General features: G+C 34.6%; 1 protein-coding gene across 1 annotated transcript; it reads left to right on the top strand.

Annotated features, from left to right (window-relative positions):
* The first annotated feature begins 379 nt into the window (after positions 1 to 379).
* Positions 380 to 26,810, top strand: LOC100375948 (guanine nucleotide-binding protein G(I)/G(S)/G(T) subunit beta-1). The gene is made up of 9 exons (XM_085508651.1): positions 380 to 551; positions 6,782 to 6,833; positions 15,859 to 15,957; positions 20,502 to 20,647; positions 22,043 to 22,269; positions 23,719 to 23,785; positions 25,390 to 25,591; positions 25,998 to 26,214; positions 26,563 to 26,810. The coding sequence occupies exons 3-9, from the start codon at positions 15,901 to 15,903 to the stop codon at positions 26,667 to 26,669; spliced, it is 1,023 nt and encodes a 340-aa protein (XP_085364777.1). The 5' UTR covers positions 380 to 551; positions 6,782 to 6,833; positions 15,859 to 15,900; the 3' UTR covers positions 26,670 to 26,810.
* Positions 26,811 to 27,233: the final 423 nt, after the last annotated feature.

Below are 27,233 nucleotides of genomic sequence, written 5' to 3'. Positions count from 1 at the left end.
TGAAACAGTGAAAGTAAATGGAGGGGCTGTTTCAGGCAACGAATTGAAGTTTATTGCCTGCTAACTACTATTTTTTTTTACTGTTTTTTGTTTTAATTAAAAAACAGGGGAATCTTCGTAATCGTCAGGAAAAAAAAAACTGGCAATCACTATCGTGCTGTGGATTTCGGCCGCTGTTCAAGGGAGACAAACACCTCAAGATGCTGTTTGCAGTTTCATAAACGTCAGAAACAGGTGTCGGTTTTTCAGTAATTAAACAATTATTGACCTGTTTTCACGTCTTTATGGATTTTCCTTCAAAATGTAGTACTTGTGACGTCACGGGACAGGGCAGAATTAATTATTTAGTATATGACGTCACACTTTTTGTTTGCGCATGCGTTAACTTGAGCTGTTACGGGTTGCCCGATATTCAACGAAGGGGCCACCGCACCCTCGGAGTGAAGAAAAAAGAAAATAATATTTTTTGCCTGGTATCGTCGATTTGAGAACCGTTTACTCGATTTTACAGGCGATCAACTGGGTTTTACCCACCACCAGTTTATAGTAGAGTAAGTACACTTTCCAGTGATGTATAGTTTATGTTATTTGTTTCCTTATCGTGTCAGGAAACTGATGCTTTGTGCTAGGATATCGAGCCGGCATTCTGCCATCATTCAATGGACTTTCAATGAAAGCATCAGTCGCTGACATACATTTCCCCGTGATTTGGCTAAAATTCCCGCATGCTGTTAAAAATCGACTGTGTGATCCAGTAGTCCCGCATTGTATGTTAAGTATTAACTTTGTTATATATATTGCCTTTTGTTTACGTCTGCCTAAATTTTAGACAAGTGTCATCGTTAGATGCGGAGAATAGACGGATTTCTTGTTGCCAGCCATCTTCCCTGTGTTGTCTGCATAAAAATACGAAAATAATTTGCAAAAATACTTTCCCCTTATTTGAGTTCGTATTTGGACCGCTCGCTTCAAAAAAAATATTGCATACGTAGAAAAATATAGCGAATTTTTAAACATTTTTTTCAAAATTGCTAAACAAAGCATCTTACGATTCTTTCATTTTTCCACTCTGAATATTTCCCGTGAAAATGGTGGAAAATAAAAAAAAATGTCGGCCATGATGGCTTGCGTTGATGTTGTAAGACATTGGCGATCTAGCATATTCTGTTTCAAGCAGAAAATTGTATTTACAATTTTCATAGAAAAATGTCACGACTGAAATTACGATAGGTTTCAAGATCATGGGCGATAATTATCATGCCAATTGATGATGGAGATGGGAGGGATGGAGATAGGTATTTTTTAACAATTGATTTCCAAGATGGCTGACAGGCACTTGTATAATGACTGTTTTTTACTGTTTTTATACCATCCAAATCTGTTGAACACGACCTCTTTATGTTTATGTTATTGTTTGTACAGTGTAGTTGAAACTTGAATTTATCAAGATGATCACCACATTTTCAATTTGCATTCTTGTTTAGAGGAATCTTACTGAGTCATGACACAATGGGTACAGTGACTGACTGCCTCAGTTTTCATGTGAAAAAAATACATCAACAGCTTCAAAACAACTAGACACATTTTTGAAACAATATTTACATGTTATTATATTTTTTGTTTCTTTTGTTTGTTAAAATTACATAACCAGGATTGGCTGACCCATGAAATTTTAAGTCTTCATTTGTTTGGGGCCTTATCTGTATACTGCTGATTTTGTCTGGGACAACCCACTTGGATACAAAAATATGACAAGTTGTAGTGATACTACTGCTTAACACTGCATTCATTTGCGTAACATTTGTTATTTTACCTTGTGAATTTTTCACTTGTCTTTACCTAACATTTGTGATGTATTGTCTTGCAAGAATTTGTCTTGTTTCAGTCCATCACTTGTGACAATAAAATTAATTTTCTTTTTATTCAGTAAAAGATTTTTTAAAATTAAAATATTTATTTTTGCTATGAAAAATGTGAATTCCAAAGCTGTTGATAATATAACAAATTTTCATTGCCAAACGTTCCACATTTCACTGACATGACCTTGAAAATGTCATAGTTTTCATAGGTTGTTGACCAGAGACTGATGTTTTTATTAGCAGTTAAATGGTGTTTTCATGTGGTCTTTATATTCCCAAATATTGTTCAAAATACACAGCTCTCAAACCGATAAAGTGAAGCCTGTTAAAATTCTGGGGGTGCTAAAACAACAAAAAGTGGGAGGGTACTGCCTTGGTTAGAGATCCAGTTACTAAATGATAAACAAAGAAAAGTGCAGGGAGATGGTATGCGGTTAAATTGGTTGGATCTGTTAAGAATCTGTTTGAGTTTTCAGAAATTTGTTTGTTGGTGTTCTAGTAAGTTTTCTTTTCACCTTTTGTTGTTCTATACTTAGTCTAACATGTTTTTCTAATGTTATTAAGAAAGAGATACTGTAAGATAATCTTCCTATTGTGCATATTATTTTAGGCATCCTGTATTTTTGCTAATTCAACTTCCTAGATTGCTTTTATGGTTTATGCATTGAGCTAAATTAGCTGAAATTGCATGTAGATATATTGAACTTTAATTGTCCTTAGTTTTAGCTGCTGAAGCTGCAAATAATAGTGATAGTAGCAAATATTGCATGCCCCATTCATTCTGTAACCTTACAATTTTTACAGTGAATCATTCGGCTGTTTCAAGTCTGTTTTGTTGCAGTGTATGTTATGTTGATTGATATTTAGATTGATCACGAGTTGCTCAGCGCATGGAAGGTAGAAAGATTTCAATGGTTATATTTTATAAATTCTATCAACAAATGTAGTGAACTGCAATGTTGAAACTATCATATTCTAACACCTAGCAATTAAACAGTGTGGCCATATGGTGACCTAGTTGGGTCTTTACCACATTCAAGTTAGTACACGTACATCAAATTATGTTTGACATTTCTTGACAGTGCTGATTACTAATTAGGATTCTATGAAATATTAACTAATGTGGCATAGGTGATAGGATTGGAATGTTGATTTAGTTGACAAATCTAGTCTAAGCCAGACATGTAGTTTTATAGGTACATGCATTTATAAATGTGTATTTTCTTATGAGGGTAGCAGTCCTTATTCCACTAGATGTCTAATTGTAAACAGATGAGTGCTACTCTTGTATTTTCTGTTTGACATCACGGTCTTGTAATGGCAGTCCCTAGCTGAAACCATTTGTTTTATTTTAACATTAAGAAATTGCACACTTTCTCTCAGTTTTGTCTGTTCCAGCTAATTGTATGGACTGCAGATTATAACAGTGACAATTCGTTTTATGGGTAGTTGGTTACTGTGGAGAGAGCAAGAGAGGTCAGAAGCATCTAACATTGGTGGATTTAATTTAAAGTACTTAAAAATTAAGAAAGGCAGCCTCATAAATAACACTACACAGCACCAAGAACAATGACTAACAGAATGCAAATTGTAAAATACATGATTGTGTCAGTTGAAAAGCTCAAGGTACTTGTACCCCTATACGCATTGAAAGTGATGAGTGTGGAATTTCATAGGGCCTGTTGTAATTCTTAAGGATTTAGTACTGTTCCTTTGTTAAATTGTTCACTGTGTATTTTACTGACAATTTACTGTGGATACTCCTCAGGTGCGATAATGTTAAGAATAGTTATAGTAGATTGGCCATGTAAGGCTTGTGGACATCGTTTCTATTGCCAATCATAATGAGTTCATACCAATGAAAGTTTAATGTTCTGCATGCAGTATATTATACCCATTGTTCACACTTTATTTGTCTTGACTTCACCCACCTTCTCTTCTGAGCACTTTGATAATTTTAGCTCATTGTGATTTCAAGCATTTTATGCTCATGAGAAGGCCATTCACTGGTTTCCTAATTACATTCTGATAATCTATTTTGGATTAGTGTGCACTGTTGACTGGTTGGTTGGGTACTCCTCATCATGAAACTGTATATTGCAATGGTCTTTCATGGGAGTAGTTAAATCATTTATCGTTGACATTTTTTTTTTATAACTAGAAAAGTCCTCATTTATAGGCTCCAGATTGCATTTGTTAAAGGTGAAAACTCCTTCAGTTTCTAAGTATATTTGTCATGTTTATATTTAGCATTTGGTTAATTAGCATTTTATTGTGGTAAATAGGTTTGTCCCTATCCTGTGTGCTGCAGTAGTGTACAACACATTCTACAATGCTAAAATACGCAAATATGATTACTTAAGTTTTAGTATGATTGCAATTAGTAATGCATTAACAGGCGAACCCTAAACAGGAAGGTGGTTTTAAAATTCACAATTTTGTGAACTGGCCGTGGTGGCACAACATTGTTTTGGAATGTATTGCTTTCCTCAGGATAAACATGGTCTTTTTACGTTATATATTTGCTTATTGTATGTTACAAAAATCTATTCTGCATGTGCAATTCTGTATTCAAGTATAAAACCAGTGTATTCCCAGTATACAATTAGGCCATAGACTATAATTGCTCTGTGTAGTATTTTGTAAGGCCAGGTGAGGAAACATTGTTTACATATTCTACGAAGTAAAAAACCGCACGTAGACCATATAGGTTTTTTTCTGCTTGTATAAAGCCATTTCAAATAAGATGTAATGGTATTTCAATGTTTATTTGTGTTGGTTAAGTTCTTAGCTGATGTCAACACAACATAACAATGATTAAATTTTGCTATTTTTGATGATTGTCAAAAAAAATGGTATGGCAGCAGGGCTTGACATTCAAATTTCGAACTCTGTTGTCCGAAATGCATGTGCCAATATATTTACCCTTGTTTTGTCTTGTAAGGCATGCGAGTTGATATATGACAATTTTACTTGTGGTAGGTGATGTTTGTAAGGTAAAAGTACATTGTTTTTTTTTCTCTGTGTAATATTGTGCTGTGGTACAAAACAAGCTGGAACATTAGGATGTGCATGCAATCAGCTAGACGACATATTTCTTTTGAAGCATAATAAATGTCATCAACTGTACTACTTTATTCTTCATGCGTTTTGTGGCATGTATACAATACTGTGAATGGCTTAAATTTTGGAGACTCAAATCTTTGTCAGGATGATTTCTAACAGGAAGTTTCAATGCCTTATGCTAGATTTTGTGTGAACATTTAACATTAATATCTTGATGGTATCATACTTTGTTTTGAATATTTTAGGGAAATCACCAGAATCAAAACGCAATGCCCAGGGCAATACATTGACTTTCTCATACAGTAGTTCAATCTACACTTAGTAAAATAGAAACTATTAACTGGACTTGACTGATTTGTGACTGATTCAATGAAAAAAAAAGTATTAAAAACTTCTTCCTTGTGTTCAAAAAAGATTTAAATTTGTATCCTTTTGATTCATGCCTTAACTTTTTATGCAAAACATAGCACAGAAATAACTTTTGTCAAGCGATTTAAAAAAAAATGTAAAATGTGACATGATTACATCCCTGGTTGTTTCCTTCGTACTGGAGAACATGACTCATAGAACCAGCGTTGATTTCAACAAATCAATCCTTTTTTACTCTCCACATAAATGTAACTACAGGCATGTTGCAAGGAAAAGGTGCTTTAATACAATGCGTATAGGTTGGAATGTTCATTCGTTCAATGCGGGTATAATTAGAAAGTAGCTTGAATGATTTCAGTGTTATGTTGTTGAATGTTCATTGCTGCCATATATGGATGATAAGTTTTATAGGACCAATACGAAGGTGTGAAAAGTGATTAGCATTGACTTTTGCAAAAGTTTGGATTCTTGGATGACATAAAATCTTCAAATAGTGAACATTTCCAGCTGGTAAATTTTAAGGTTTTTGCAGTAGGGTGACCTTAGTGGGGGTCATTTCATGTGTTTGGCTTGCTTTCTGACTGCTGTGACGGTGCATGACATCATGGGACAAAAGTTCAAAAGTACATGTACCTTCTATAGAGTCTATTCAAATAGCTACTTGAATAGTTTTGCAGAGCTTTTAATACCCAGTCGTATGGTGCATAGTTATGTAGGTATGCATGACTAGTTTGTAATTTTTAGGTGAATTTTCAATATCATATTCACTGTCCAACACCAATACTTGCTAACAATTTGGTTATATTTAGCTTTATTTCGTCACCTCGCCCATGATAATATCAAAGTATTTGTGTAGACTTGAGTTCATGGTACTGAAATAGCATGTTTAAATCTGATATGGTCAGCTTGGATTCATTCCAGTATCTAAAAATAGAATGTCGCTAAGTTATTTTTGGCTTTGTTCCAACTGGTGAGTTGTCACCAATTTTGTTTTTGTTTTTGGGCTTGGTTGATTTCTGTAAGGCAGTCTGTTGTACTTGGTCTTTTAAATTATTTATTGCGCGATAGTAATGAAAACGATAATTCCTTGATAATCAAAATCTTTTTGTATTTCTGTAATGACTTATTGCACAGCGTTTTTTACTCAACGTCATTTGAAATGTCACATGGACTTTGTGAAATAAATAGATATGGTGCACTAGAGAAAAGAATATTATCTCTTGACACCATAACTTCCTGTTATTGGAACTTGTTCTGTGTCATTTTAAATACAAAAAAAAACTTGTCCTGTGTCAAAGTGAATATGCTATTTGTTTACCCTCCATCTCCAACAAATATTATTGCTGTCCTTTATGTATAGAAGTCCATGTTTCAAAATGACCTGTTAATGTGAAATGTTCACTCAGGGGAAATTGTTTTTGCAAAAGTGCTCTACAGTACTTGATGATTTATTAAGTAATAATAAACTTTCTTTTTTCCAACAATAGGTGGAGAGGGTGGCTGCCTAAAAATCCAGCTGTTGAGTTGAGACTAGAACAGGTATGACCATTTACAATAGCTTGTTTGATTTAACCTGCATACATCCATTGACTAGTGTGTATATATATAGTAGGGATTACTATTGATGACGAATACATGACGCCAGCTTGGTTCCAACCCACTCACTCTGTGGTGAATGATTCAGTGGTGATTATCTCTGACGTGTGTATCATTATTAATTAGTATAATTTCAGTGTACTATACAAGAATCAATTCAATTAATTGTTTGGAACTAATCAGTTCTGGTCGTTAACACATCTTAAATTGAATGGAAAGTACAGTGAAATCAGTCTAGACTGGAAGAGTTAAAGAGAATTGTTTGGTTCAGTGTTTGATTTGTGAAATTTTTGCAATGCAGTAGCTACTTGCGAAAACACCTGTGTAACTGCAGATGAAATGTAAGGAGAAATTTCTGATTGATGTAGTTTGGTTCAGGAACAATAAAAATGATGGTGATGTGTTTATGTATTTATATTGTAGTCTATTTCCTGCAGGCTGTATCAAACTTGCAAGTTTTAATTAATTTTTGTACTTAACTGAATTCGCAGAGGCCACAAAGGCTTTTTTCTAGATGTCTAGCCTTAATGCCAGTCAGGAATTTTTTTCACAATTTTATAGTTTGTTTATTTGAAAGTTATTGAAATTTGGAATACCCTCAAAACACTGAAGATCAAGCCCCATATAAACAACGCAATTAAACCCAAACTGAAAATTTACAGTACATTTTTTTTTAGGTCAGTGTATTTTGATATTTAAATAACGTACAGAATTATTGCATGCTATTTACTGGGGATTACGAGTTTTTGACCTGACCTGCTTCTGAGCTTGTTCTTGGGTTGTATTCTTGAAACAGGTGTTCTAAATCAGACTGCTTGGTCTGCATACTACCACTACTATGTTGTAATCACTGTTACCAAGCTGAATAAAACAATTGTGAGGGGTGGGAGGGGTCCTTGATAAAATATACTAGGAATACCTGATAAAAAATTAAAATTAAAGTCGCAACAATATTAGTGTGGTCTAAGCAGAAGCGCGTTTCAGTGACAGCAAAACCATGTAAATAATCAATTGTATCCATTTTTCTTGTACAAAACGTTGCACAAGTAAGAAATAAATGCCCCAAATTATGTGCATTTTTGCCAGAAATCCATGATGGGTAACCAAATCACATGACTGATCAAGATTATTTAATTCTTGTAAAAAGCTTTGGTAACACAGATGCAGCATATAATATTGCTGTTATATGATTTTAATGGTAATTGTATAGACTTTCACTAAATTTTCACAATGCTCTTATTTTACAAAATCATTAAGAAGGCTGTGAAAAAAACCCTGTTTACAGTAAGTAAGGATACAGGTTGTACCTTTTGGGACATTTTAAGCATGGTGCTTGAGTTTCTCAAAACAACTGAAGATATGTCACTTAATCTGTTGTCATAACATGAAATATTCGTATGTAAATTAGCATCATGCTTAGTCTGCCTTGAAAACACTAATATCAACTTATCAAGTTGGAAGAACCTGGCTTCCCTGCTGACTGGCTTGACCTGAGTATAAATGCCACACCCACAGCATGCATTGCCTGGCTAGTATTTCTATTAGCTACGGGGAAGTGCCTTCACTAAAATAATTCCAGTTGCTTGCTGCAAATATAAGTTGAATTTGATTTTCATAAGAATATTCTAGAATTAGTATTAAATCGGAGGAGTCGTCACCTGTACATGCAGCAAACAGCAGTAGCACGTCATTGTTTACAAAAAAGCGTCCATCCATAAGCCTTTATGTTTTTACATGTTTTTTAGCTCCGCTGTCGACTTTATCGAGCGGAGCTTATCATATGAGTGATTGTCCGTCGTCCGTGTCAATGTTTTACTTTTTCGACTTCTTCTTGAAAACTACAAGCCTGCATGCTTTGATACTTGGTGCATATGTACCTTGGGTAGACCTCTCTTAGATTTGTTAATTTCATGATCATATCTTCAATTCTCTAATTTTGGTGAATGTTTTTGTCATTTTTGGTAAAAAGTGATATTTTCGACTTCTTGTTAAAAACGACAAGTCCAATTGCTTTGATATTACATATATAGGTACTACATGTGGACCACTCTCAAATTTGTTCATTTTGTAATGATATTGTCAATTCTCTAATTTTGGTGAATATTTTTGTCATTTTTGGTAAAAAGTGATATTTTCTTCTTGTTAAAAACCACAATCATTTATGGTGAAAAATGATATTTTTGAATTTTTGTTGAAAACAGCAAGTCCCATTGCATTGATACTATGCATATTGTTCATTTTCTAATGATATCTTCTGTTCTATAATTGAAATGTGCATTGCAAACAGCGGAGCTATCTCAGCCGAGAGGCTGCTTGTTAGTCCCCGCTCGGACGTAGTCCGAAAACGGGGACTTATGTTTTGCCCTGTGTGCGTCCGAGTGTGCGTCTGTGATCACCTGTATCTCGAACATGCATGGACCGATTAAGTTCAAACTTCACTCATACATCACACATTATATGGGACATATGTACATGCATTTTTTTCATGATCCGATTAACGATAGCCGAATAGCGGCCATTTTAAGGCCGAAAATGCATCAAAATCGCACATTTTCACCATTCCGGACCCGGATCTCAGTTATGAATGGACGGATTTCGTTCAAATTTGGTACATACATTAAACATAATAGGACCTTGATGCACGTCATTTTTTTTTCCGGATCAAGTTCGAAATGGCCGACTGGCGGCCATTTTGTTTTAAAGAATTCAGTTCTGGATCCGTATCCGAGAGATGTCTGGATTGATCAAGTTCAAACTTCACACATACAAGGTACATCATGTCACAAATATGTATGTGCATTTTTTTCATGATCCCATTAACGATAGCCAAATGGCGGCGTCTTTAAGGCCGAAAATGCATTGAAATCGCACATTTTCACCATTCCGGACCCGGATCTGAGTTATGCATGGACGGATTTCATTCAAATTTGGTACATACATTAAACATAATACCGTATTTGTCTTCAATTAGGCGCCACTTTGTTACACTTTCATGTCATGATGGCGCTTATTTGTGGTTAAATTTGAGCAACTTTGTTTCAAATGGCGCTTATTTCAAGCACTTCAAGTTCTAGTACCGGTAACTGTGTTACAAGCCATTGTTTTTGCTCCATTCTGGTGATAGATTATTGACAATATTTTACATTACAGTTTGACGCTTAGTCACTGTAGCCTTTATTTTAAATACTGAGTAAATGACCCATTTTCAGACAGTTTAGAAAGTTATACAAAAATTATCATTCTTTAGAAAACATTCACAGTTTGCCGTACAATCAACAGAAAAATAAAACAAACACAAATTCAATGCTTAGTAGTCAATGATCACGGTAGCAAAATCCGGTCATGCTGCATTCCACGGTTACGATTATTACTCAGTAGTAGTTATAATAACGTACAAAAAATAAAATGCAAGTAAAATTCAACTTAATTTCAGCGTAAGCGAATGATTCTGGTCGCATGTAAACGCTCGACGCGATTTGATGTCTGCCATGCTTCCTGTCTAGGACTTGACCTGGAACGCGTTTTTTGACCTGATAGGTCAAGTCGTTAATTAACCAATCAAAATGCTGGATGATGCCAACGTGATCAAATTACCATAGCTCATTTAAATAATGTATGAACGCAATGCGGAAGTGATTTGCCGATGTTTGCGATATTTTGGCTTTGATTTTGGTGGGAAAAACGGCATGATTTTTTTTTCAAATCAAGAAATTAGTTATTTTTGGAAAGTAAACTGAGCATTTAAAGAATAATTTAACACTGTTTACTGTGACAACAGCGTTATTTGAAACAGAACATTTTCGCATTGTTTTAATTTCGTTTTTATGGACTTACTGCGAAATTAAAAACCACGCTGATATTTTCTACAGTAGACTAAAAAGACATGTTTCAAGAGATTATAGACCGATTTCTTAAAAATTGTTAGAAGCAAAACCAATTTTTTTTACATAAAAGCCATTCATACAGTAACAGCGAGGGACTTCCGCGATCGCGTCCATCGCTATGAACCGGTAACCGGTAGTCGATCCGCCGGCGCCCAATTCACGATCACTACGTGCCAAAATTTCAACTTTGTCTGGCGCTTAATTGAGGTGTTAAATACAAAGTTTTTGTGGCACTGGCGCCTAATTGAAGGTGGCGCTTAACTGAAGACAAATACGGTAGGACCTTGATGCACGTCATTTTATTCTTCGGATCAAGTTCGAAATGGCCGACTGGCGGCCATTTTGTTTTAAAGAATTCAGTTCTGGATCTGTATCAGAGACATGTCTGGATTGATCAAGTTCAAACTTCACACACACAAGGTACATCATGTCACAAATATGTATGTGCGTTTGTTTCATGATCCCATTAACGATAGCCAAATGGCGGCCGCTTTAAAGCCGAAAATGCATTGAAATCGCACATTTTCACCATTCCGAACCCGGATCTCAGTTATGCATGGACGGATTTCGTTCAAATTTGGTACTTACATTAAACATAATAGGACATGGATGCACGTCATTTTTTCCCCCGGATCAAGTTCGAAATGGCCGACTGGCGGCCATTTTCTTAAAGAATTCAGTTCTGGATCCGTATCCAAGACATGTCTGGATTGATCAAGTTCAAACTTCACACACACATGGTACATCATGTCAGAAATAGATATGTGCATTTGTTTCATGATCCGCTTAACAATAGCTGAATGATGGCCATTTTAAGACCGAAAATGCATTAAAATCACGTATTTTCACAATTCCGGAACCAGATCTCAGTCATGCATGGATGGATGGATTTTGTTCAGATTTAGTACAATGTGTTGTACATATGCAGGTGCATTTCGGTCATGATCTGCTTTGAATGTATATGTCACTCAAATATGAACGGAACGGGGACGTGTCATTGACAATGACTTGTTTATCATCAGTTAGGCTTCGATTCCTGAGTGACGACCCCTTCGCCTTAATTCAGAAAACACAAAAAGACCTAGGGCTCCTCAATCTGTTATTGCACCATGGAATTATTGGATACTATAGTTCTTTGTGTTTCCCAAGGTCTTTTTAATCTAGTAAAAAATAATCTGAGAATTAATCCAATAAACAAGTCCCTCCCCATCTAAACTTTCTGTATAATACTGTAAACCACTTATTTTCATGAGACAAATTTTCGTAAATATTGTCGAAAAAAATTCTATGTGGTCAGATGAGTGCCAGCAACTCTAATAAAATCTCATCAAATCATGAAAATTCTCAGCAGTGAAAAAAAAGCTGTTCAGTTTTTTAAAGGCACACAATAACAGCTATTGATGTGCCTCAAATGTCAGACCTGTTTGCTTGTTTTGATTCACAGAAAAAAACTATTTCGTGGGATTTATTATGTGTACGTTTACAAAATTTTTGTTTTTCTCTTGATGCCCAAACTTGAGATTTACCAAGTGTTTGGATTAAAAATTCTTAAAGTAGGCTTATTAAAATATGCTTATTGTCAACTGACATTTTGTTTTGGGCGCTTTTAGACCAATCAGACTTAATTTCCCCTTTCGCTTACTGGGGTTGATCAAAAGTTTTGGAAAAATATAAAAGAAATTGTGCGTTATTTTTTGAAAGGCTAAAAAATTAAGAGGCCCAATTTTGAAGAAAAAAAGGGTTTATTTGTCCATTTAATTGATAACCATGCAACCAAAACACCAATTAGAAAGATCTCCTTTCTTTCAAATATTGATTTAGTTATTATTTGATTGCCACCATACTATGTATCTGGAGGAGTGTGTTATGAATGCAAATACACCAAAAACATTTGTTAAAAACATATTTTTAGTAACCCAATGATAACAAAACTATAGAGCACTATGTTGGTCCCAGCTTGTCAAATCTGTGAATATAAAGAAGATTGTTCATGCACCGATAACTTCTGTTATCCCCTTTATAAATTCAAGTATTATTTAAAACAACTTGTGTCTGCGCCATCATTTGCGTTCAGTGACGCAATGCCATTTCAGTCACATTAGTAGCGCACACGTTCACGCACATAAATTTGACCTCTTAGCCTGTGCTAAGAAAATGTGCGTGAAAACTAAGCACGGGCTAAGGAATGCTAAGTACACATAAAATCTAATTTTAAGCCGCAGTCCAGACCCCTTAGCATGGGCTAACGAAGTTTGTGTGGGATCGCTTGTAATGTTCATTTGGAATATTTTATTCATAACTATTCATTTTGGTATGCCATTTCCGACAAGACAATGAATGCGAATACAGATTTTTCAGGGGTGGGGTTTAAACTGACGATAGTACTCTGTGGTACTTCCTGTTATTCTGCAATCTGCACTTTCTGAATTTGCTTTGGTATTATTTTATAACAGTATAACCAATAAGTATACCTTCCTAGTTACTGTATCATAGTTAAAGGGACACTTCCAGTTAAGCCTAATCTCACAACAAATTTACTTTCTGGATTAAAATTACAATGGATAACAAAAGATAGATTAACTTTGTAAACTACATAAACAATAGTGTCCCATGATTCTTTGGTTCCCTTTTAAGTATACATAGTTTTGTATATTCTTAACAAGTTTGTGCGTTCTTTAGCCCGTTCTAACCTGTTTCCTCCTGTGCGCGAATGCAATCTGATCTGATATGCAAACATAAGATTAGTACTTTGTAGCGTGAACATTACTATTCTATGTTGTTGTAGCTGTTGTAAACAAGAGAAAGTGTTTGAAAGTGACGTAAATTTCACACATTTTCCAAATTCAAATGCATTTTTAACACTTTCAACATGGCTATATGACGTTTTTCAGACCAAAAAGAATTTCACTAGTAGCCATCATTTACTAAATAAATTAGAAAACTTCTATGTGATAAAAATGATTTGTGGATTTGTATCTCAGTCCAAAGTCTCATGACCAGACAGTTTTCCAGAGTATTCCAAATTTAATGTGCTTCATTCAACCATAAACATCAAATTCAGACTTTCCACTTCTTTATGATATTAGTGCATACACTTATATTAAACCAAGCGTACTGCTCAAGCTCTTCCTCATTGATTTGACAGTTTAAGTTTAGTGTAGCTAACAGTTTTGTCTCTTCGGTGTTCAGGTCAAATATTTGGAACAAATGCGCTCCCTTAATTACTTGCTTCAGTTTGACAGTGAACAACAACAAAAATGCACTGACAGTCAGTTGATTTCCCAGTGCAGTTAACAAGTTATAAAATTGTTTTAAAACTCAATATGTGGATTATATATTTACAATAGTTTTCTGGGCCTGGAATCATAGTTAAGTCTTTTAATCTCTGATCTCATTTGTAGCTTGTCAAATATTCACCTTTCTGAAAGTTGATTTTTAATGTTAAACTGTGAGCTGTGAAAAAAAAAAGTAATTGATACAATGAGAGTTCAGTATTTACTGATTTTGGCGGGTGTTACTCACTAAGAATGCTTTTTGCTGATAAAGTACAATTGATTGGTGCTTTATTAAATTACACTTGCAAAGGTTTTGGAAACATTGTTCTTACATGATGACCCTTAAATGTTGATACACTTGTAGTAATAGTTATTAAACTTCCAGGTTAACGTTTAGCACTGAACGGCTTCTGGTCACAAAATTATACACCCTGGCCATCATGTGTTTATTATTACTCCAGTCTTTTTACCAGCTGATTTAAAATAGTGGATAGTGAGGATTGTTCTTATATAACGCTATGTTACCTTTTCTGTTCCAATATGATGCAAAGTAGTTTACTAAGTCCAATGGTTTGCTATGTCTAGAAAGCAGGTCTTACAACAACATTGTAAACAAGAGTTTGTAATATTTGTACCAAATTCTCAAGTTCAGGAGATATTGATTAAACGTACAGGTAACCAAACAGTTTTCACAACTTCCTCACGTTGTTACACCATATTGAACAATGCAAAAACATTAAGCCTAGTAGTGCCTATTGGAAAGAAATCCACAGCAAACTGGCTGTTGTAAATTTGTGTACTTTTGACAGTGTCCCGAGTATTGCAACTATATATTGTGGCATTACCAAGCATTTGTTGATGACCAGAAGCTGCAAAGTTTCGCAAGAATAACATCCAAATCAACAACAAAGTAAACCTGTAATTTTTTCCATATTTTATTTAAAGATGTACTTTTTTCCAAAATTACACAATAGAAATATTTATCGTAGAAATACAAATAAAATAAATTTTATCTTTCACTCTTTATCTTGTACCTAAAGAAAGGATCAAAGACAAATGTACATACATTTCTTTGTGATGTTTCCTGTCAAAATTATACAATAAAATCTATGCATAGAAAACATCTGAGATAAAACTTTGACAGGACTTAGTGATAAAATCTGATATGGCTGTCAAAAAGGTTAACTTAATAGTTAATATTGTGATGAATTATTCGAGTGAAATCTTGAGTAGTGTATGCATACACCTATCATGGATGTTTAACCTAGTTTCTTTGATTCATTCTTATTACATGCATGCATCCATCACGTGATAAAAGGGGCTCCATTAGTGGATGCCAGAAATAACCTTTTCACTGCAAATCTCAGCTATGCTGGTTCTCCAACTTGGCAAGATGCATTTTGTAATCCTGTATTGTTTCTTACAGACTGAATTTTTTTTAATAAGGAGTAAAAAATTGAATGTCAAGATTGATCACCAAATAATTTGTTAAAATTAGTCTATTGACTGTTGTTGCTTTAATTGTCTGGCTGGAGTAAAATCTAATCAGTTGACTTTGCTATCATTAAAAAAAAAAACAATATTGAAGTTCACTGTGTTATAGTAGCAGTTGTTGCTAAGGGCCCGAATCTAATCTATTGTCATAATTTATGAAAATATTAATCTCATTATATTGGGTGGTGGCCATTTTGGATTTTTCCCTCACGCTCACGACACTTAGCTAAGATGACTTGCCTTTTCATATGCCTATATCCATGAAACGAGTCCTCCTTTCTTATTTCTCATGCTGTCTTTTCCTTTCTTTTGCAGTTTTTTATATAATTATTTGAAATTTTAAAAAATTCAGCCACCATGAGTGAACTAGATCAACTCAGGCAGGAAGCCGAGGCCCTAAAGAATATGATTAGGGTAAGTACAATATACCGGTAATTTTTATTTCATGATTATCTACCTTGTATTTCTGGTTCAATGTAGTTTTAGACTATTTTTAAAAAACAGTGTGCTATAAATGTAAAAGATGAAGAGCTTTTTACGTATGAAAAGATTGAACCTGTGATCTGATTTTCCAAAGGGGCTGTGATGGGTAGTTTCACCTCATCAGTTGTCTTACCAGACGTATTTCTTTTCCATTCAACATCAATATAACTGAGACTGGTGTCATCTATGGAGATGTATTATTGTGTTTTTTCTTATTGTGAATATTGCTCTGCTAATCAGAAAATATTCACCTTAGTTCCATTGTTTTTTGTGTGAATGTTTATTTAGTATTAGAGAAAAGTGTTGAATGTCTGACCTTGAGACATGGCTGTTTGGATATTCTGTGAGTGTATTCTATTTAATACTATGCAGAAGGTTTCAGTAGTATTTGTGTTTTGTGGCAAGTACACATTTTATTGTCTATTTGTGAAATGCCAGTATACGTGTATAACCTAATGTAGTCAGAATGTGTCTGTGTATAATCTCTAATACTTCCTTCAAAGCAGATGTTCTGTTTTTTGCCTGGCAGACTAGATAAAATAAAGTGGTATAACAATTGTGTATACGGAATAGGATGGGTATATGAATATAAATCAAAATTGTTATGCAAGATTGGAGGCTGGATTTAATTTTGTTGATTGGCATAAAAATTCCAATTGAAACCTAAAATAGGAGATATTTATACATAATCATAATTAATTGAAACTAATGAGTGAAGTGCAAATTTAGAGGGAGGGACAGTCCCTGTGCTTGTTTCTATATTGACATGTTTGTACATTTTCTATATTGGGACTTGTAGTAAAAATATAAAAAGATTTTTTGTTTACAAAGTTGTCTGATTTATTAGATGTCAATCCAGAAGATATTGGAAACTCGTGTGAAGACAGGTTTCCACTTTAGGGTTTAGTTTTATTGTACCTTACTCTGGTGTGTAGCCATTTTGAATATAAAAATACCTTAAAATCTCAAAATTTGGAGGAGAAATTACAACAATTTTGTATCAGTCAGAATACTTTACAGTGACATTCAAAAACAGTTTTCCTCCTCAAATTACCATCGTGACAATTTAATGGTTTGTTGAAATCATTCATTTGTGGATTATATCATAGTATAGGCAGAGTCGGCTGTTCAGGTCTACCAGCATCTGTGATCCTGCATAGATAAATCCTTCCTGTCATACTTATCAATGAAATTGTAGACAAAATATTCATTCATTCATTTTGGTAACAGGTGATCTAGCACAGTAAGCTACTTCATTTTTGTGAGGCAATTTTTTGTAAAATTTGTGATTTGGGGGACAGAATATAAAAATTTGACAAACATGGTTTGGTGATGGCTGATTTTGATAAAAAGTAACTGTATCTCATCACCATATTTTGACACAGATAAGTTCAAAATCAAATTATTTGAAAATCGCAAATTCATTGTTCTTCCCAGAAAATTGTCTCAAGACTTGTGGCTAATTTGCATACTAATTGACAAAATGTACAGTTGTACTTGATGTGTCAAATGCGCAATCTTTGTGGCTAATTTGCATATTAATGTGGTCTAATTTTCATATGTAAATAATTGCACTGTCTTTTTAAAAGTTCAAGCATGACGTTAACCATAGGTAAACTTTTAAAAGCCTGGGGGAGGAATACTGCACACTCACTTTGGGAATAACGCTACTAAGATGACAGTAGATATTTCTTGTATGTTTTAATGTCTATAACAATGTCAGTCATATGGGAAATATTGATGTTGCAGATTTTAGTAAGTCTTGTGAATTATGCTTTTCGTATCCATAGTGCAGCATCTCTGGCTCAGCTCAATAATTGTGCATTACTGTACAGTGTGCCGCTGCATGTTGATTAGTTAATAGAACTTAGTTTGGTTTAAAGTATAACCAGTGCAGTGGCCTCTCAATAGAAGAACCTTTTGGACATGCTGAACAATTTGGCGTAAATTTACCACCCATCCAGCCTGTATGTATGTTATACGGTGCAATGTGAGAAGTTTCATGAATGTTAAATTAAGTACTAGTACATTTTATCCCCTGATAACTGCCAAGCTGGCAGTTTATGCTGTACCAGCCTGAGAGCTTATTGCCAGCCAGCCAGCCGGCCAGCCGGCCTGTCTGTTTAGAACACCCACATCCTTTTGATTGCTGGTAGTAAATTCGCACAGATAAAAATATCAGTCCAAGCAGACATTTGAGAAATAAGACAGATCTGTTTGACCTTATTAGTAGTATAAATTTTGAAATCTGTTTTTGATTAGTGAAACAAATAGTGTGGACACTAAACCTCATCACCACAAATAATGCTTCTAAAACAACCCGTTGAATCAGTGTCTCTTAGTAGTAGTAGTAGTAGTAGTAACATCATATAAGGGTTAGGAATTAAACATTTTTTTTATCGCTAATTCTTCATTGGCAGCCACTTATTTTTTAGAATAGCATGTCCCTCACTGACTTTACAAAATTTGTCTTGTATTGAAACTTTAAAGCAATAAAGGTCATCTTTATTGTCATTACATAAACATTGTCATCTTCATTACATAAACTTAAAACCTGAAAGGTTTTTTAGACCCAAACAATTCTTTTACAAACAATTTGAATCATCCAAGAAAAATCATAAAATAAATGGAGAATAGTGCTTCTGTTATTTGGCTTGAAAAAGTGCACGTAATTTCTAGGAATTGGAGTATGCAAATGATTCATGATTAATTGTTTGACTGTTTTGTAATGTACTTGCGGAAACAATTTTATGGCCTTTTGGATATAATTTCACAACAAATGTACTTGCAGAACTAAAATGTCAAAAGGAAGCGGCAAGAATCTCCTTCCTCTGACAGCTTCCCCTTTAATTGTTTTCTGCTCGAAATTTTCTTGATTTGATGATTTGGTAAAAGTTGTCTTCATCCATTCATCCAGAGTAGTAATCGCTGAGCTTCAACTTCAGTATTCTGAGGGCACTTTGTTGTTAACTGGTTAGTGTTAACACTTGGTTTAAATTCAAATCCTACCTATTCATTTTTGGCTTCTTGAATTGTGAACCCGTATAATTATCAGTAATTGTGACTAATCAATTAAACCTTATTCACTTGTATATGCACCAATGCTGCATAAATACAGTAAAATATTTTGCAAACCAGTAAGATATCTGTGATTATCAATTTCAGCAACATTAATGGTCACTTACCAAAATCAGACATCCAAGCGGTATAAAATGTTGGCATTTTTGTCCAATGTTAACATTTATGATAAACATAATGTGGTGTTCGATTGATTTGAGTATAGATGGGTATCACAAGTACACTGAATAAAGTCATTTATCCCCAACATGAAATATCATGTAAATATACTTGAATATTGTGTAAAAATAGGTAATATTTTCTTTCCGAGAGACGTGTTTCTTGATGACATTTTGTGATTTATGTATACATAGATGGAAAAGGTCGTATAGGCAGTTGAAGCATTTGCTATTTGAATTTGTGAACTTGGTAGTAAATGCTAAATGAAAGTCATCGACCCATCTAATAAGAAAATCAGTAATATTTATATTCTTCTCTGTAACTACTCTTCTGTGCTCAAGAGTGTCATCAATAGTTTTCTAAGAGCGATCTTAAGGTTATTTGGATATTGTTGCTAAGCAACGCTGATTTGAAAAATATTTTCCGCTCTGCTATTCAGATAAGTGTGAGCTGTATAGTAACTGAACTGAATGGCTTCGTTTTATTGATCTATTTCTATAAAAATGCTTTCTTGTCAATGGAATTGTGAGTTGAATTATCAACAGTATCTTCTATGCAATCTGCTTACTAATTATTCCTGAAATATTACTTAGAAGTGAAAATTGGGTGTGTGCGCCTTTTCACTGATTTTGTGATTTGGAGCTTGTGAAAATGTTTATTCTTCAGTAGAAATTAGTGAATAAGCACATATAAAAGAATCATCATGGAGACACGAAAGGATGGTTCTACTTATTTGCCTCAAATTTCTTCAAAAAATACATATATTCCCTTTATTATTCCTATATTCTTTTATCATATTTGGCCTTGAAATTATTTGCCTTCATGGTAATAAAGTCAAACCTGTGTATAGTAAGCATCCAAGAAATTGATTGATGCGGCCTTGACACAGATTTGACTGTATTGTATAATAAATGATACAAGTGGATAGATTTTATAGCTCATAACCAAAAGTTGCATGTCATCAGGTCCAACATTTTAAATCACCAAATTATCTGTTGGCTGGTGAGTGGGAATAATACATGCATCATGCATGCCTTCTTGCCTGTTAACAATATATTCTATTGCATTTCCTCCTTCAGAGATACATTTCATAATGGTTTATAGAGCAAGAGTCCGATTTTGTATGGCTGAGTGAGAGAGAGTGTGTATATGCAGTGTTTGTTTTTTGTCCTCGCCCAAATAATCATGTCTGTGTTTGAAGCTGATGTTAATATTTCATATTGTTTTTGTCTTGTCAGGATGCCAGGAAAACAGCAGGAGACACCACATTGACTCAAGTAACAGCAAATATGGAGCCAGTAGGCCGAATCCAAATGAGAACACGTCGCACACTTAGAGGACACCTTGCCAAGATTTATGCCATGCACTGGGGGTCAGATTCCAGGTGAGTTGATTATTCCTTTAGAATGCTTGCAATCTGCGTATGTCTTGGTACATGTAGGGCATCAGTATCAGGCATGGTGGTGAAGGGTCCATCTTGTGTACATTATCAGTCAGTCTATCCTCTATTTTGTGGTAAATGTAACATCCTGCATGGCTTCCACCAAATATTGTTCAGCGTTTCATCTACGAAGGGCAACATTTTTGCTCCTTCCTAGAAGAATTCTATGACTTGCTTGGTGGCTATGTCATAGGGTTGTTTAATTGGTAGTGGTGTGATCCCTGCCTATTCGTTGTAGCATAACTGCATACTGCATGAAAGAGAGCATAGCAAGTCATCATTTGTATGAAAATTATGTTTGGGAATAAAGAATGTGTTTGTCATTCACTCACTAAATATCTTCATCTTGTATTCATACATGTGTTTGCAAGTAGGCTTGTTTTATTTTATTTTACTATTATATTTTTTTTCTGTAACATAACAGAGAATTTGTTTCCTAGACAGCTATATTTTTTGTTTACTAGATTCCTTGTGAAATCTGTACGATTGTTTTTTTTTTAAACAACTTTTAGTTAGAAAATATTATTAGATTTGATTATTTAATTTTATTATTTAAAAGTAGTGTATAAGCCACAATTGCCCTCAGTAACTTTATTCTATCTACAACTGATGAGACTGTATGCCTACATTACAAAGACATAAACTTGCATTTGATTTAAAGCATTCTTTTGGAACAATCAGGTCACCCGGAATCAGATTGTCGGTGCAGAAGCAGCAGATTTGTATACAAACATCATTTATTATATCATTCTATTCCCCTCCTGTACCCCCTTACTCCCATCCCCCCAACCCAATAGAAGTACAGTCTCTAACATTCCTGATGAATCGGAATCGGATAAAACTTAAATTATAATAACATGAATCAGAATCTAAGTTCAGTTCAAATGTCAAATGTTTAAAAAGTTCTTTAGGTTTCATGTGAATCACTTAAAAAAAAAAGCCACCATATTGTTACATCAAGTGTAATTCCATACTTCTCATTCTGGAACCATCAACATTACATCATCAAATATACTCATACAAAGACTAAAGTGGTCTCATTGTATTTGTGTTTCAAATCCTTTCATATAAATCATTCTGAAGTGTGATATAAAAACATTTCTTCTGTTCTAAAGAGTTTTGCTAAAGCAATCAAAACCTATTCCGAAAACTAACCACTCCCCAAATCTTATTTGAATTAATCCTGTACCTTGTTATCAAAAAGTTTTTCTTGAGATATTCTAGCAGGCAGAAAGAAGCAAATAGGTATGTGTTAACTAACAGGGAGAACACAGCACAATCAGGGTACGTATGAAGAGTTATTTGTATTTTGTTACACTTTGACAATTGTTTTTTCAGGAATTTGGTGAGTGCGTCACAGGATGGTAAATTAATTGTGTGGGATTCATATACAACTAATAAGGTTCATGCCATTCCATTAAGATCAAGTTGGGTAATGACGTGTGCCTATGCCCCTTCTGGTAGTTACGTGGCCTGCGGTGGCCTGGATAATATTTGTTCAATCTACAGTTTAAAGACGAGGGAAGGAAACGTCAGAGTTAGCAGGGAATTACCAGGTCACACTGGTAAGTTTGCAACCATTGATAGGTTGTTGTCGGTGTTGTGTTGGTTTCATTGTAAGATATTGCTGGTGAAATATGGTCAGAACCGAGATGGAGGCTTGTTTTGTTAAATTTGTGTGCAAATCTTGTCCTTTGTAAGTCAGACTTCATCCACGACCAGTATTTCATCACCGTTGATGTCCTTGCAAGCATGGTGCAGACAATTTATGCAAAATTGGCCAACCTGGTTAAAATGGCAGGGCAACATCAAAATAAACAAGTTACTTAATTTGATAGGAATGGTTTGTGGAATCTGTACATCGTAATTTGTTGCTACTCTGAACTTGTACCTTATTTGCGCTTGTGTAAATGACAGGTGTCTATGGTCGAAATAAGTCATTTAAAATAACTAGTTTACAATACATTCAAATGATGAATTTACATATGCTATTGGAGATGAACTTCTAAAACAGCAAATATGGTATTCATTTTGCTTTAACCTATGACCTATGAACACCATCATAATACAAGATTTGTTCTGCCCGATATAAAACACTATTTTGCTCAGATTATACATTCTTTTCAAAAAAGCTACTGGTGTGGTGGACTATTTTAAGCCAGCCAGGACTTAAAGGGTCATCCCATTCTGATGCTCCTTGGTATCCATAAAAGTATTCACTCCCAATTTCAGTTGTTAATTGAGGCATTTTCATAAATTATGACCTTGAAATATTAGGTCATTACAGAATGCAGACACTTGCTGATAGATAACTTTGAGGGAAGTGTGCCTATGTTTAATTATACAAATATGTAACCTTGAAATATTCCCTACTGTATTTTTACTGTTATAAAGGTTACTTGTCATCAGCATTATATCATACTGATGCAGTAGACAGGAAGTAAAGTTTTATTTGCCCATCTGCCATCTTTGAGCTGTCACACCATGGCTTCTGTGCATGTAGTTTTTGCTGTGAATGCTTTGATATACATGTATATACCGTACTCGACCCGTGTTACTCGGTGTCCTCAACTCCGCACTTACCCAAGCACCCCCTCGGAAATGAATGCAACTGACAATTTTAATTCACCATGTGACAGATTGATTCAAAATTAGTTGTGCAGTCATTGGCTTTTAAAATGAAGAAACAGAAATGGTCACAAAAAATATCCACATTTTATTACAATATTAATTATGTACCACCCAAATTCACGAGGTTAAAAATATTAGTCTGTTGGAACACAAAGTCAAAATCTTCATCATTGTCGAATGTGTTGGATCGTACACAAACTCTCGATAAAAAGCACTTTCCGCCATGTTTTCTCGCATGATTTGATCTACAACCTCTGACCTAATGGGTCAAGTCTGGCTTAGCCGAGCATGGGCACTAAGTCAGTCGAGTATGGTATCTACTGTGTTAAAAAATTCTAGTACTCTAAATACTCTATTTTGCTATTTGACAATCTTGTTTACAGGCTATTTATCATGCTGTCGTTTTATTGATGATAACCAAATTGTAACTAGTTCCGGTGATATGTCATGGTAAGTTCAAGACTATGTTCAGAACCAATTTTTCAATGTAGTCTTTTATCTCTGTTTTGTGTGGGTGTTCTTCTTGCTTCTCTGCATGCAAGAGCTTTGTTGCAGCAGTTGATGTGTTCTCATGCAGGCTCAGTGTTAATATTTAAAAAAAAACAATCCTCACTGTATCAGCATGCGATCCAATTCTTTTACAGCAGGCGAAAAATACTTTCAAACATCCAACCTCCACGCCAGGTAGGCAGTTACCAACGGGCATTGTAACATCCCTAGACACTTTCCTTAGAATTTGTATAAGCGATTATCAAAGCACTGGACACTATGTCTTTGATATGTGGTCGCATGCATATGATGGTATAGTTTGACTAATTCATTGCTTTTGTAGGTACACGAAATATTGCTGTCACACTTGAAAGAAATGTAATAAGAACATAAAACATTAATGGATATTAACATGTAATAATAATAATTGTAAATTCTGGGGAATAGTAGTTTGTTGATATTTGATCTTATATTAGTAATAGTAGCATGATGTCACATTCACAGTTTCCCACATAATGGAATTTCCCGTTGCCTAATCAGTCTTTCCCTGGAATCTTTCACTTTTAGTTTTACCTCTATATCGTCACAATGTACCTGTTCAAATATCTCAAGTTTTGCAACAACATACAATGAATTTGAACGTTTTATCAGAAGTGATGTTACTAGGCTCGCAGTGCAACGAAAATGTAGCGCAATTCATTGAGCTGGTTTTCCTTGCTAGCCCAACTTCCTTGACAATCCTAAAAAAGGCAAATGATCTCCTCATCCATATGATTTGACATAGCAATAATTGTATACATTTATTCCATACTGAGATCTAAATCTAAAACTGCATTCATCGCTAGACTGTTTTCACAAAGGTATTTTAGGTAATTCCATTATAGGGGTTAGCGGAGTTCCTTAAGTGTTAACAAGGTTTATTACTTTCATAAAACATTTAAAAAAGAATTAATTTATTAAATTAATGAGCATATTTATATATAAAATAATAAAGTGTGTTTCGATAACAACGATGAATAAAAAATAGCTTGATAAATGTTTAATCAAATGCTCATAATTAGTTGAACCTATCTTAACTGTCACATGGGCGGTATGTAACCATATTGCGTCTACAACGGCCACTGAAGTGTCTGGGGATGTTGCAAAGTCACTCAGTAATTGCCTACCAGGTGCAGGAGTTTGGTGTATATAAACAATTTGTAACTGCTTTCACAGGCAGTGTGCAATTTATCCCAGATGTAGGCGTCTCTAAACACAGACAATGTATGTTCCGCTAAATGCTGCCGGCACTAATTATAACAATACGTTTTCAGAGTAACTGCTTCCCTTCCCTATGCTAATGTGAAAGAAGCCATTTAACATTTATTGGCTTTCTTCCCATGCTAATGCAACAAAATCTTTATCTTCATCTGACTTTTGGTTCTGCTCTGCATTGTAAAAAAAAATGAATGATTTGTCTAAAACAGCAGTTTTTACCGAGTTAACAAGTCAACCCTTCAAGTCTTCAGATTTAATTTTGGTGTGCATCTTTCATTACAAGGTGAATATTGATTTTTCTCTTGCAGTGCCCTCTGGGATATAGAAACAGGCCAACAGACAACATCGTTCACAGGACACACTGGAGATGTTATGAGCTTGTCAGTTTCACCCGATAATAAGACATTTGTTTCTGGAGCATGTGATGCTTCAGCAAAACTTTGGGACATACGGGATGGTATGTGCCGACAAACGTTCACCGGTCATGAATCAGATATAAATGCTGTAACAGTAAGTATATATTTTTTTTTTTATTCCAAGGGTGTGTTGCTTCAATGTTTTACGAGAAAACTGTTTTCTGAACAGTTGTGAAAGAGAAGTTTGGAAAATTTGCTTGTTTGAGGGAAGTTTGGGAGCTACTAATTGTACAGCTGACTTGCAGGATTTACTAAAAATACATGATTTAAACGATGAAATTGCCTAAATAGTTAAAAATGTAGAAATTTTAAAAGCACAAATGTTGGATGAAAGGTATTAATGAGTAAATAAACAAGTGCAGTCAAATCAAGTGTATTCAAACTTAATTCCATGGAAGCAGTGACTATGCAGGAAACATGCAAAGCCCCATCTCGCCACAACTTAAATATGATATCATGTTGCTTCAATCATTAACCTTCTTAATTCTTTTATTTTGTAGTTCTTTCCTAATGGCCATGCATTTGCCACTGGATCGGACGACGCAACATGCAGACTCTTTGATATTCGTGCTGACCAAGAACTTATGCTGTATTCTCATGATAATATCATTTGTGGTATCACTTCAGTTGCCTTTTCAAAGAGCGGTCGTCTGTTATTGGCTGGTTATGATGATTTTAATTGCAATGTATGGGACACATTGAAAGGAGAGCGTGCAGGTAAGAAACATCCAGCTTTCCTGCTGGTTTTCTGTGGTCGCCCAAAATAAACAAAAATCCTGTGAAATTTGTGTTGTGAATAGTATGAAATTGAATGATAAATCGGCACATTCTCCACAGCACTTTTGATATGTGTTTTATGTGATACACGTGTTGTGTGACTATGAATCTTTAGAATTACTCTTTGGTGTACCCGATGTGTACGATCACATTGTTCACTACTAAAAGATTTTGTTAGTTTGTACTAACTTGTTTGTTTTCTTTAACTTCCATTTGATGATTGCGATTCCTGGTTATTGATTACTCACAATGTTAATTCTTTAACATGTGATATTTTTGTATTCACAGGAGTGCTAGCAGGTCATGATAATCGTGTTAGCTGTCTTGGAGTCACTGAAGATGGTATGGCTGTAGCAACTGGATCTTGGGACAGTTTCCTCAAAGTCTGGAATTAAGAATTTATATTTATTATCATTAATTGTCTTAAAAAGTGTATTATTACTAATTTTGAAAAAAAAAGGAAGAATGTAAAACCACTTAAAATTGTAGTGAAGCTCTCAAACATTATCGGTAATAATAGACACAATGAAGTCCCACGTGTAGGTGTCGATGCAGTTATTTCTTATGAATATGCGCAAATTTTTATCAGCAGCAGCATTTTAATATGTTAAGTGTGAAAGTCGGTCCACTATCAGGGCGTGCTATACGATAAGTACTGTCCTGTATTGCCTCGTCAACTGCAGCAAGTCCCAGAGTCAATTGTACAGACCCAGCAATATTGCATTCTTTAACACAACTTACAACAGTTCTAAAGGTATATATAAAAACGAAAATAACACACAAAAAAAGGTGCTTTCTTTTAACAACTGGGAAATTCTTGCTCACTGCCATTAAACTATGGGACGTACGTGTACGTAACAAAAGCTTTCTGGATTTGATCTGTTCAAATCCGAACGTTGAAAGGGATGATAATCAATTGTTTGAGAGGCGATGCAGGGTGGTGGTTATCTTACCAATCT

The sequence above is a fragment of the Saccoglossus kowalevskii genome, chromosome 15, assembly GCF_978046115.1.
Source record: "Saccoglossus kowalevskii chromosome 15, keSacKowa6.1, whole genome shotgun sequence".
Lineage (NCBI taxonomy): Eukaryota > Metazoa > Hemichordata > Enteropneusta > Harrimaniidae > Saccoglossus > Saccoglossus kowalevskii.
Note: the sequence above shows the minus strand (reverse complement) of the source record. Positions and strands in the feature narration are given on the sequence as shown.